General features: G+C 56.4%; 1 protein-coding gene across 1 annotated transcript; it reads right to left on the bottom strand.

The window, feature by feature from the left end:
* Positions 1–1,283: 1,283 nt before the first annotated feature.
* DEF6 (DEF6, guanine nucleotide exchange factor) lies at positions 1,284–11,575 on the bottom strand. The gene is made up of 11 exons (XM_027659582.1): positions 11,430–11,575; positions 7,542–7,682; positions 5,914–6,099; positions 4,240–4,467; positions 4,015–4,161; positions 3,739–3,847; positions 3,359–3,657; positions 2,786–2,952; positions 2,384–2,582; positions 1,911–2,001; positions 1,284–1,696 (listed from the first exon to the last, which is right to left on the bottom strand). The coding sequence occupies exons 1-11, from the start codon at positions 11,523–11,525 to the stop codon at positions 1,485–1,487; spliced, it is 1,875 nt and encodes a 624-aa protein (XP_027515383.1). The 5' UTR covers positions 11,526–11,575; the 3' UTR covers positions 1,284–1,484.
* Between the last annotated feature and the right edge of the window lie 149 nt (positions 11,576–11,724).

The raw sequence follows: 11,724 nt of genomic DNA, 5'->3' as shown, positions 1-11,724 counted from the left end.
CAGCACAGACATGCCTTTGGCACCCTCAGCCCCTGCTCTGCCTGTGGATCACATGTAGCAGCTTTGCCAGGGTCACACTGAGCTGCCACGGCAATCTGCACCATGGTTCCCAAGCGCCTCGGCAGAGGACAGAGCCCAGCCTCGGGGCCAAGCTGGGAAGGGCCCACTCTGCCAGAAAACGTGTGCTGAGTGGAGGGATCCTGTGTCCAAGTGGTCCAGCCATGATAGCACAGGGCAGGCAGGGACCTCAGATGCACAGGGCTCAGGACCACCTCGCTGCAACCCAGTGCACTGGGAAGGGGGGAGAGGTGTTGAGTTTGACCTGCAGCCCCCAAACCACCCCTGCCCTTGCCGTGTGTCAGCACGGCTGTGTGGGACTGGGCACGGGGCCACCCACACCCCGGGCACACGGAGCACTTTGTCCCTGCCCCGCGGAGCGGCCGCTCGCCACGATGGAAAAGAGCTGTGAAACAGTGTGGGAGGGAGGGCAGCGCCCTGCGAGAGAACACCCAGAGCGCCCGGGAGGAAACAGATCATAATCTCCCCAACAAACTGCGGCTCATCCGCACAAGGAACAGCAGGGTCGGTGCAGAGCTCCTCCAAGGACCTGTTCCGGGGGGACCCTCGGAGGCTCTGTGCCCTGGACAATAAAGACCCCAAAGGCACAGGTGATGGGACTATTTAAACAGAGGTGCTTGGGAAAACTAACTCTGATGATTGTGTATGTTATTGGTTTTCTTTTGTTTTATTTTACATCCCTCTTGGCCCTCCAGACCAACCCAAAATCTACTGGTGGGGCCACTTTCCACAGGTTGTGACTGATTCCTTTCAAAGGGCTCTTTCCTACAGGGGGAACCCAAAACCCACAATGCTCAGGAGAAAGGGCTGGTGCCTGCAGGGCCACCAGTGTGCAGGGCAGGAGGTCTGTGGCCACCGGCTCCAAAAGCTTTATTGCTTGTTGGTTTCTGCTAATTCTAAGTGACTCTAGGACTAACAACCACCATCAGGGAACACAGTGGTAGTGAAGGACACCCTGGCCATGCTGGGGGGGGCGATGAGAAGGTCACGCTCCGTTGGCCCAAGCATCCCTGGCAGGGCCCCACAGCCCGGGGTTCAGCGGGCGATGCAGAAGGGTTGTGGTAGAAACCAAGGGGAAACTGCAGCCCTGAGCCACGCAGTCCTGACCCACCAGTGCCTCTTTTTTAGGGCAAGGTAGAAACCAGAGTGCAGGGAGCTGAGTCCAGCAGCCCAGAGGAGATGGTCCTGCCGCCCTCTACCCAGAGTTGGGCTGCCTGAGCCTCCTGGCACGTGGTGGCTGCAGCCCTTTACTGATGGAAATGGGAGCATCTCTGCCTCATGCAGTCCCCTGCAGGCTCTGTGCTGGTCTGCACTTGGCTTCACCCAGAGACAGCCACACCAACCGTCTGCTCAGAGGGACAAGCTGGGCCCTACCATTCCCAGCTGGACTCTGCCATCCTGTTGGGCTACTTGGTGGGCTCTGTGGCCATGGTGTCCACATCTGGAGATGGCAGAACACCGCTGTTCCCACCGTTGCTCACGTTTTCCTCGCTGTTGTCTGTCATGGGGCCACTGCTTTTATCCTCCACTTTCTGCCTGAGTTTGAGGGAAGAATCTCTCTGGGACAGGAGGGGCTGGTAGCCAGCGAAGGCTCCTCCGCTCACGTTTGTACGCTTGTCTGCGGGTGGACAGAAAAAGAGAGTTGTTTACCTGGGCTCCAAACTGACCATTCAGCTGAGAAAAAGGGTTGTGGAGTCTCTCCTTGCAAGAGGCATTCCTTCTCTGAAAGATGAGGATCCTTCTGTCCCCCAGATGCTCCCAAAGAGGGGATGATGGGTGGGGGACTGGGCTCATGCCCCAGCTCAAGGGAGGCTGGTTGGCTGGTCTCCTACCTCCTGGCCCGATGGGGTGCATCAGTCGGTTCATCTGGACGTTCCAGTGCTTGACATTGGTGCTGGCCTGTCGCAGCTTCCGCTGGGCTGCCTGGGAGGGAATGGAGGAGAGGGGTGAGCTGGTCACCCCACTGCCCCTGACTCGGGACTGTGGGCATGGATTTCCCTTCCCTGAGTGAGCCTGGATTGGAGGTTCCCTCTGGGATGGAGACCCAGCTCACCCTCCTCTAGGTCTCCTGCTCCTCCTTCAATTCTTACCCCTCCACACACTCCCACTGTTGACATCACTTTGGACACAGGGCTGTCTCCATGGGGCAGGACATGCTTGTCCTGTCTCAGCCACTGCAGCACCCCGTGCCTGCACATGGCACAGCTCAGAAACCCCCGAGGCAATGCACCTTGATTCCCAAAGCTGCTGGGAAGTCCCCTGGGGCTCACCACATGAAGGGATGTGGCACTGATGTGATGCTCACCATGACGTCTTGGTCCACCCGCTGTCTGTTCACTCTCACTTCTTCCAGCTGCTTCTGTGCCTCTTCCAGACATTTGTTCTTGTTCTCCATCTCCTGCTTGAGGACTTGCTTCTCCCGCTGAGTTTTGATGATATATTCCTCTTGCTCCTCCTTCAGCTTCATCAGCTGCTTCAGTTTCTCCTCTTCCTCAGCCAGTAGCCTGACAATGAAGAGCAAGAGGTGAGAATGTCCCGCTGCCACTTCATCCACCATCTTCCCGCGTCCCTGCCAGCATACTGGGAAGTCACCAGCACACCTCAGTACCCAGGAGAATTGAGCTGCCCTAGGGAGCACATTCCCATGCACAGTTGCTGCCCTGGGAGCGGGGCTGGTTGAGGAGGGGGAGGGATGCCCCGGTCCTACCTGGCCTGCGCGTATCTCACGGCTTCCTCATCCTGCCGTGCTTTCACCTCCTGCTGCAGGGCCTCCTGGAGCCGCTCCTGCATGGCCTCCAGCTCCAGGATGCGCTTGCGCTGACGCTCTGCCTCTGCCTCCTTCAGGACCATCTCTGCCTGCATGGAGGCACGAGCCTGCCGGGGGGACAGGAGCCGTCAGCGTGGGCGGCTGGCTGGGCCACCACCACTGTTCTCCAGAACCCCTTAGTCCTGCATCCCAGTGTATGCCAGACATCTCCCAAAACAGGGAGAGCCCATGGCAAGTGGTCCAAAGCAAAGCTGTTTCCCTGCTCAGGAGACAGGCTGCATCATTTGGAGCCAGTGCGGGCTGTGAGGTCAGAAATGGGCTCCCTGGCCAGCCTGGCACCAGCACTTGTCTCTCACTGCCCCTCTACATACCCTTGGGGCAGGTTGTCCCCATCTCCTGCTCTCCAGGAATCTCAGGCCTGTCCAAAGGCTGCCCCAGGGAAGGGAAGGAGAAGGAAGCACCCAACCCATGAGCAACGAAGCCCTGGCAGGACTCTCCACAGGGTGCACCCACCTGCTCAGCTTCCCGCAGCTGGATCTCCAGGGTCCTCTGCATCTCCTCGTGCTGCTGCCTCCGCCGCTGCTCCTCCTCCTGCAGCAGGATCTCTGCCTGCCGCTGGGCCTCCTTGAGCAGTTCCAGCTCCTGTAGCTTCCTCTCCTTCTCCTCCTGCAGCTGCTTGAGCCGCTGTGTCTCCTCCTCCTTGGCTGCCTTCCGCTGGTCCCGCTGGTCCCGCTGCTCCCGTCGCTTCTGCTTCAGGTCCTTGTGCAGGGATTTCTTTCCCTCAGCCTGCAGCCGGATAGCCGTCTGGATGGCTGGAGAGGGAGGCCACAGTCAGTGGGGACATGGAGGGGGGCACGGGGAAGCTGGGGAAGGGGTGTGGGGTGGGCACAGACCGAGTGTCCACTCCTGGCGCTGCCGGGTGTCGGAGGCGCTCATCTCGTAGGTGCGGGAGGAGGTCTTCACGCAGAACATGCACCTCTTCCCATCCCGGTCAGGCAGCACCTGCAGGGTGAGGACACAGGACGGCGTTACCCTCGTACCCCACCTCATCCCCCTGGCTCCAGTGCTCCTGGATGTAAAACTGTGTGTTCTTGGGTCTGCCTTCTTGGGGTCTGAAGGGGATCTCCCAGGTCTCCTGTCCCCAGGCTGACGAGTGGCCCTGGCTGTACCTCCACACAGCAGTGCTTGTCCAATGCAATGCTCCCCTTTTTCTCCTTCCGTTCCTCGCTCATGTAGTAGGACAGGACACTGGGCTTCAGCATGAACCACCGCTCTGACCAGTTCCTCCTCAGCTGGCCCCTCTTCCAGAGGTATCCCTGTACACGAGAGACAGAGATCAAAACTGGGGATGGGGCAGGACAGGGCTTGTGCCCCAGGACATGGGGGCTCCTTGCCTGTTTGAGCACATCCTCGATGACCTCCTGGTACACCTCCTCCACGGCCATGCTGATGGCCTCCTGCTCGATGCCTCGCAGGAACCTCCCTGAGTTCACCATGTCTAGGAACTGCCAGACCGTCAGCCCCTCTTGCCCCTGCGGCTCCTGGGACAGGTATTCATCCAGCTCACAGGAGTTCAGCTCCACGTTCATGGCCGTACAGATCTTCTTCAGCAGGTACTCCACCTGTGGGGATGGGGAAACTCAGGGATGTGGGGAAGTGAGAGCTGTTCCCACCCCACCGACCCCTTTTGGAGAGCCCAGGACCACCTCTCTTTCCAGCCTGGAGATGCAGGACCCTGATCCCAGAGGTTGCAATGGCTGAGGTCATGGCCAAGGCATTCTAGGCAGCAGGCTGGCTCAGGAGGTTGGCACTGGGTTAGAGCTTGACCACTATTGGGAGGTTTTTCCTTTTTAACCCCGAGGCTGAGATGTTTTGGCTGGTTTGTCTGCAGAGTAAGAAAACTCTGCAGCAGCCAAGAGCCTAAGGGAGAACAGGCCAGCACTGCTGGACCCCACACACAGCCTGCAAGGTCGGTGTCTCAGAGCACAGCCCTGAGCTCAGCACCACTTTGATTTCCAAAATCACTGGGAGGAGCAAGGGGACAGGTCCCAAATGAGATGAGCATCGTTTTGAAACTGCAAGTAAAGTGTTTCTAAAAAGAGCCAAGATGGTTGACATGATGTGGGGAAGACTTATTTCAGCTTAAGTTTTGCTGCCAGCTCTCCTCTGCCCACGATCTGGGGATTGAGGCAGGTGGGTGACTGCAGGGAGCCACACAGGAAGGTGACACACAGCAGGGTTCCCCCCCCCAGCTGGATTTTTAATGTCATTTAACTAGGAGAAGGGCAAGCAGTGAATGCGCTTGCTCAGCCCCGTAAGCAGAAGGATGATTCAGTTTGTCATGGTCTGGGGAACAGGAAACACCTCTTGCAGGGTGCAGGAAGTGTGGTTGCCCTCCTACGTCTGCGCAGCACGGCCCTTCTTGCCTTTTTTTTTGTCCTCTTGTTTTTTGGAGGGTTTTTTTGACTTTTCTGCTGATCTCAGGATGTTGATGGGGTAGAAGCCAACAGCAGTTGCTTGCCCAGCTAAGTTCCTTCTGCTGATGCCTGTTCTTGGCTTCTATGCTTGTGCCTCCTCCCCAGATCTGCCCCCCTTCTCATGGGGCTTTCATCTGACCCTGGAGAAGGGAGAACCTCCCCCACTAAATTCTGTGGAATTTGGAGATTTGGAGATTACTGCCAGAGGCTTTGCTTTGGCTGGTACCTCACCCTTAATGCTCTGGATGCCGGGCAGGGGCTGAGCGCCCAGTGGCAGCGGCCACAGAGAGGGACAGACAGCTCTGCTCTGCCACTGCCCTCTACGTGAGAGAGGCTCCAGCACTTTGGAGGGGTCCTCCCAGATGCTCCCAAGTCACTCTCTTCTCCGTGGGCAGAGGGGGTGGCTGTGGGCATAGCAGGCCCCCCTCCTCCCACCTCTTTCCTGCTCTCTCTCACCCTCTGGAGCACCACATCTTGCAGGATGTGGTGGGACGTGCCAGGAAGCGATAGCAGGATGTGTTACCCCCAAAGAGGGCTCTGCCAGAGCACGGAGCCCTGGGAGGACAGGGATGGGAGGAGAGGCAGTCCTACCTCATCTGGCACCATGACAAGAGGGTATTTGTCTTCAGACAGAAAGTTGAAGAGACACCAGAGCTTGAAAGCATCTTGGTGGGACACAACGCTATTCCCATTCCGGTCAGGTTTGTAGTTCTTCTTTGCTGTGAGGGTCCAGCAGAGCTCATCGAAGTTTTCTTTGACAAAAGCACCTTCCTCCACCTGTGGGCAGGAGTTGAGGGTGAGCAGGGAGCTGCAGGGCTATGGAGAGGGGTTCTGAAGGGGAAGTGCTAGCGGGAAGAAACTCTCACTCCTAAAATCTCTTGTCCCTGCCAGTGAGAAGCACAGGGTGATTTGGAGCACCAGCAGAAACCCTGTGGTGCAGCACATGCAGCAGTGTGGTGCTCTTCAACCTCCCCAGTGCCTCCACAGCTTCGGGTCTCTTTTTATCCCATTCCACCATAAAGAGGAACTGGGGAGCGAAGGGAAGTGCTGGCCTGAGGGCAGGCAGCAGTGGAGGCAGGAACGATGCCTCCACCAGCCTCGGCCCCACTGCTGTCTGTGAGCTTCTGTAACCACGTCCTGGCACTGCAAGCAGCCCCACACAGCAGGTTTGGTGAAGATGGGTGAACTGTGATGTGTGAGGAGCCTCGGCTGTCCCTGGGTGCTCCATCCCAGCTGTAGGAGCCACATGCTGCCAGCACAGGAGGAAACTGCAGCAGTAGAGCTGGAGGAAAACCTTTGGGTGGGTAGCAAAAGCTAAAAGCCTGTCTTACTAGGAAAACCCACTTCCCCTTCTCAGGCTGCTTCTGGGATTTTATTAACCATGGTGAATCAGAAGAAGGGGCTTTAAAGATCATCTCCCAAAGAACCACATGGGAAACTAGAAGGATTTTGGCCACTTTGTGATGGGGAGATTGGGCTGGGCTGACCTTGGGCAGCTCTTGCCCTGGGCAGAGGGAGCTGGGGAAGCCTCTGCCCTCGCTCGCTGCAGACCAGATCCCCGCAGCCAAGATCAGCTTTGCTGGACCAGACTGGGCAGCTCCTGACCAGCTCCAGGCAAGGCAAAGATGGGCATGGAGACCCACACAGACCTGCCAGGAGAGCCAGGGGAACGAAGGGTTACTGCACCCAGCTCTGGCCCCCTTCTGTGAGCACACAGTGGAAGAAAGCTGCCAGTCCCTGCATGCTTGGAGGAAACAGCACCCATGGACAAACTGGTGGCTGTACTAGACAAAGGTGCATTTAAATTACTGAAAAAAGGGAGAAAGCCCATGCCCACCCCAACTCTCCTCCTGTCCTGGCATGTCATCCTCCTCCCTCTCCTCTTTGCCAAATGACGTCACACTCCAAATTTGAACAGGGTTAGAGAGGAAAAAGTGGCCAGTTTCTCTCTCTGCGCCCTGCAGGAAACATGGGCAGAGATACTGCTGCATCCAGAGCCTTGATGGAAAGGGCTGACTTCATCCTTGCCAAGGAGACATTGAGAATTAAACGTTTCTCACTTGTTTTGGTATTCACCTGAGTGCTCCCCATCTCTCTGCACTCTTTTTCCACCCATCAAGGCATGTGACCTCCTGTGGGCTGTGGGGAGCAGAGCCATTGGGCATGTGATGCAGGAGCAGGCACCACTGTGTCCCCCCTTCCAAGGCCAAGGGGCTCACCTTATCCAGGATGTACTTGTTCAGGTATGGCATGTAGCCCTGGCTGGACACTGGCCCATCATCGTCATCACGGAAATGCTCTTCCAGTGCCACGGGATCGTGAGGGATGCACAGCACTGTGTACAGGTTGTGAGACAGCACCTGGCCAAGCAGGAGGGATGGTGAGAAGGTGAACAACCTCCAGCCCTGCCCCAGCACACCTCTGTGGTGCCACCCCCATACCCACTATGCCCTGTGACCTCCCTGCAGCCACAGCATTGAGGCAGAGTTTGAATTTGGCAGAGGATGGGGCATCATTCCCAAGTGAAAACCTTATAGAATCATTTAGAAACAGGCAAAAATTAAGGATTTTTCCACATTAGTTACTTTTCTTTGCACATCAGGAACTTTTTTTTTAAAAGAGCTTGTTTCAAACCTCTCAGAGAAAACAGGACTTGCTCTGATCTAGAAAAGCTGATAAGCTACCCCAAGCCACGTGTTTGGTACAACCATGGCCCAGCCTGGCAGCAGTGGTGTCTGCCAGGGGGCACAGAAAGATGGAAACATGAAAATAGAAAAGATTTATAAGAAACTAAGAAAAAGTTTTGTCTGGAATGGGAGCAGACAATGGAGATCTGAAGATGTACCATCTGCAGAAATGAGACTCCATGAGTCTCACCAACAGCCCGTTTTTGTTCAAATTCCACAAAACAAAGGGTGTTTGGAAGCTCCCAAATTTCCCATGTGCTAGAAAGCTCAAAGCAAGGCTGTCCACGAGCATCACCAGCATCTCCAGCTTGTGATGCCAGGCAGGCAGTGCTCTCCTTGCCTCTGCCTCCCAGAAGTAGGAGATGACTAAATGAGCATCCCAGACTGACGCCACCCCATTGCACCAGGATCTGCGGATGCAGCTGGCCAAGGGTTCAAGAGAGGGCCTGGAGGAGAGGGTACAGCATCCCTACTCCTCTGTGCAGGGCTGGAAATTTCCTCCCACCAGGAGAGGAGCCAGAGGCCATGCTGGGCTGCTGCAGCTGGAGATGGTTCTTGCTCAACCAGATTTTCTTTCTCTTTTCCACCCTCCAGACTGATGGGATCAGCAGGACTCCGCCCTGTGCTCACACAGCCCTGAGCACTGTTGCTACAGCTTCACCTTTTGGGGTTGGTGCAGCCCTGGGGTCTGCACAGGACTGGAAAGGGTTGGGAACACCCAGGACATCCTTCAGGATGTCCTGAAGGCTAACAAATCCATCAGGATAGACTGAAACTTCGGGAATCGCATCCTGTTCCCTGTTTCCAATGTGGGCCCTCGTCCCCATCCCTCACACCTCTCACAGCATCCCTAAAAAGCCCTGGGAGGTTTCACACGTGCCCCCCTCCATGATGGGAATCCCAAGCCCCTGTGTCCACCTTGGCACACCGTGACCCCTCCACTCGCAGAGCCGCCACTGGACAAACTGGGAGGAAAGCCCCAGCCTGGCCGACTGTGGGGTGACTGGACAGAGCAGAGGTGGGAAACATTCCCGGGCTCTGAAACAGAGACTGGAGGGGAAAAAAATGACAGTGGGGAGCCACTGTCACGATCCCCATCACCTGTGAACAGAGGTGCTGAAAAGCACCAGGACAGTGCTCGGTGGCTCCCACCTCCTGCTCCAGCCACGCACAGCCACACTGAAGGCACGCACCCCACATCCCAGCCCGCATCCGCAGAGACAGGGAGCAGCTCCCTCTGCTCAGCCAGGGAGGATGCAATGGCACCGAGAGGATAAATCCTTTTCCAAGAGCAGGGCTGGCGTGTGCCTGCGCTGGGAACAAAACTACCCGACCTCGCTCGGTGCGCAGCACTCCACCGCAAGCTGCCCTTCCTTCCTGTGCACACACCCACACTCACAGTGTCTGCACACACTCGCCTGCGGAGAAGTGCCCCTGCAAGGAGCCCAACGGCTCCCACAGCTGCACCATCACACTGGAAACCCCAATATGTTTCCAGCAACTGGCTGGAGCGAGGCTGGAGTTCAGCCCCAGCTCCCGCTGGGACACTGCCCATCTGCCAGCACAATCCCACCCAGTTCTGGGACTGCTTCCTTTCTGCAGGTGCAAACCCTGTGAACACCGCTGCTTCTCCCACCCTTGTTCAAGACCCTTCACGCAGCAACACAGCCAGGTGAGGGAGCAGAGCACAGCTCAGGAGGGGTCTGGAGAGTGCTCAGCCACTGTGGCTTCAACATGTTATTAATCAGACCTGCAAGACCTCGGATTCCTTCTGCACTGAACGGACAAAAACGCTGCTGCTGGCCTGGGTAGGCTGGGGCAAACCTGAGCATATTTGGGGATGGAAATGAGCTTTCCCAGGCCTGGAGGCAGGTGGAAAGTCATCCAGAATTGAGCTTCATCATTCAACGGTGCAGCTTAACCCACCACCAACCTGTCCTGTCACTGAAGGCTGGGGGAGAACAGCAAGGAGGAAAGTTCCCTTCCCCTCTGGGTAAAGCTGCTATGGACACACCATCCCCAGCATCCCCGCAGCCCCTACATGAGGGTTTGCAGCCCCTGTCCCCCCTTGCACAAACTCTCTAGGAAATTGCCATAAATTGAGGGTTTCTGTGGCCTCAGCATCATATCTGGTGATAAAGATCTCTCAAGACAAGCACTGCACGTGTTCACACTGGCGCTTTCAGGTCCATCACACGCGTGGGCTGGGCTCCAGACCCCGAGCATGGGTGCAGGGGATGCTGTGAGGGGGGCACAGCAACCCCTCTCAGGGATTAGCAGAGGGAATTAAGCTCTGGTCTACTCTGGGATTTTCCTTAATTCCTTCAGCTATTTCTACAGTTTTAGCAGGTGAGTGTGGCTCGCAGGACACATGCTATAAGTTCTGGGGAGCAGCAGAAGGCTCTTTGCTGCAAAAGCAATGGCTGAGCAGGAGTCATTTGACTCCTGCTACTTTTCCTCCAGATTCCTGCAAACAAACTCTTAATTTTGGGGCAAAACATGCCTCCCCACCAAGCGCAGCACCTTCCCTGCAGTCTGTCCCCGGGGAAACCCTATAAAATAGAGGAAATAGTGGAAAAGAGCTTTCTTTGCAGCACTTCACAACTGGTCTCGAAACTGGCAGCAGCTGCCAAGTCCTGACGCAACACTTCCCTGTGCCTGTGGCATTCTTCTGCTCAGGTCTCTCCTCTCATCTCAGCCTCTGATGCTGACCAGCATTTCCAACCCTGGTGCCAGCCTAAGAACCATGAGAACGTTCACATGGCAACAAAAATGAGGCCCACCATTTGCAAAGTAAAAAAAAAAATCAGTAATTACTGTCGAAGCCAAGGGCTCCCTGGCGGGTTCGACCAACCACGGCCTGGGGGCAGGCAAAAAGATTTTTAAAGCTCTGATGGGTTTGATGAAGGGCTAAGGGCAAGAGCCCTCTGAAAGCTGCTAAGCAGGGGGAGAGGGGAAAGCAGAGAGTTTTTAAAAACGCCTTATTATTTCTGGCCACACCACTGTGGAGTTTTAGTTTAAAAACAAGCTGCCCCTACCTCCCGACCCACTGGCTCAGCAGGAAGCAGAAATGCAGGTGCTCTGGCAAGCAAGAAAATATAAACTGAGTTTGGGTTGTTAGTTGGCCATAAAAAAATGTAAGAAACTGTAAAGAACTAAAAGCTAGATTTCTCCTCATTTTCACCTAGAAAACATACTTGATCATGAACTCCCACCTCTCCCTCTTTTTTTTTTTTTTTTTTTAAAGGGAGATGATGCAGAGCTTGAGAACTTCACCAGAACCACTACGGAGGCAACAGCAAGGTCTTACTGATCTCAGTATTTAACAATTCCTCCGTGGAAAGGTGGGGGATGCAAAGAGCCCTGGACCTGCTCTGCCCCTCGCCGCCCACCCTCCAGCCGAGCCCCCCGGGAACTCACTTTGAGCTGGGATTTGGAGACCTTGCCGCTCTTCTCCACGTCCAGGGCGGTGAAGGCGTACCAGATGGACTTGAGCAGCTCCGCTCGCAGGTCCATGGCTGCCGGCGGCTCTGCCGAGCCCGCGGATCCGGTTCCTGGACGCCGCCCGGGCGGGCGGGACGCGGGGCGGGGGCTCCCCGGGCACCCCCATCGCTGCCGCTCCGCTCCCCGCGCCGCCGGGGCTCACGGACCCTGCGCTCGGCTCGGCACACACATCAAACGCTCCGTCGGCATTTGCGCTCTGGGGAGAGAAATC

This window comes from Corapipo altera, unplaced genomic scaffold, assembly GCF_003945725.1.
Source record: "Corapipo altera isolate COAL_440 unplaced genomic scaffold, ASM394572v1 77b, whole genome shotgun sequence".
Classification (NCBI taxonomy): domain Eukaryota; kingdom Metazoa; phylum Chordata; class Aves; order Passeriformes; family Pipridae; genus Corapipo; species Corapipo altera.
This window is presented reverse-complemented; position numbering and strand designations above follow the sequence as displayed.

What these genes read in the sequence shown, in the direction of transcription:
- DEF6 (XM_027659582.1), bottom strand. Translation starts at nt 11,525, where the DNA reads ATGGACCTGCGAGCGGAGCTGCTCAAGTCCATCTGGTACGCCTTCACC. An exon ending in ACAAGTACATCCTGGATAAG is followed by an intron (nt 6,100 to 7,541) that starts GTGAGCCCCTTG and finishes TCCTGCCCACAG; the next exon opens with GTGGAGGAAGGTGCTTTTGT. An exon ending in GGGTGGACCAAGACGTCATG is followed by an intron (nt 2,002 to 2,383) that starts GTGAGCATCACA and finishes ATTCCCTCCCAG; the next exon opens with GCAGCCCAGCGGAAGCTGCG.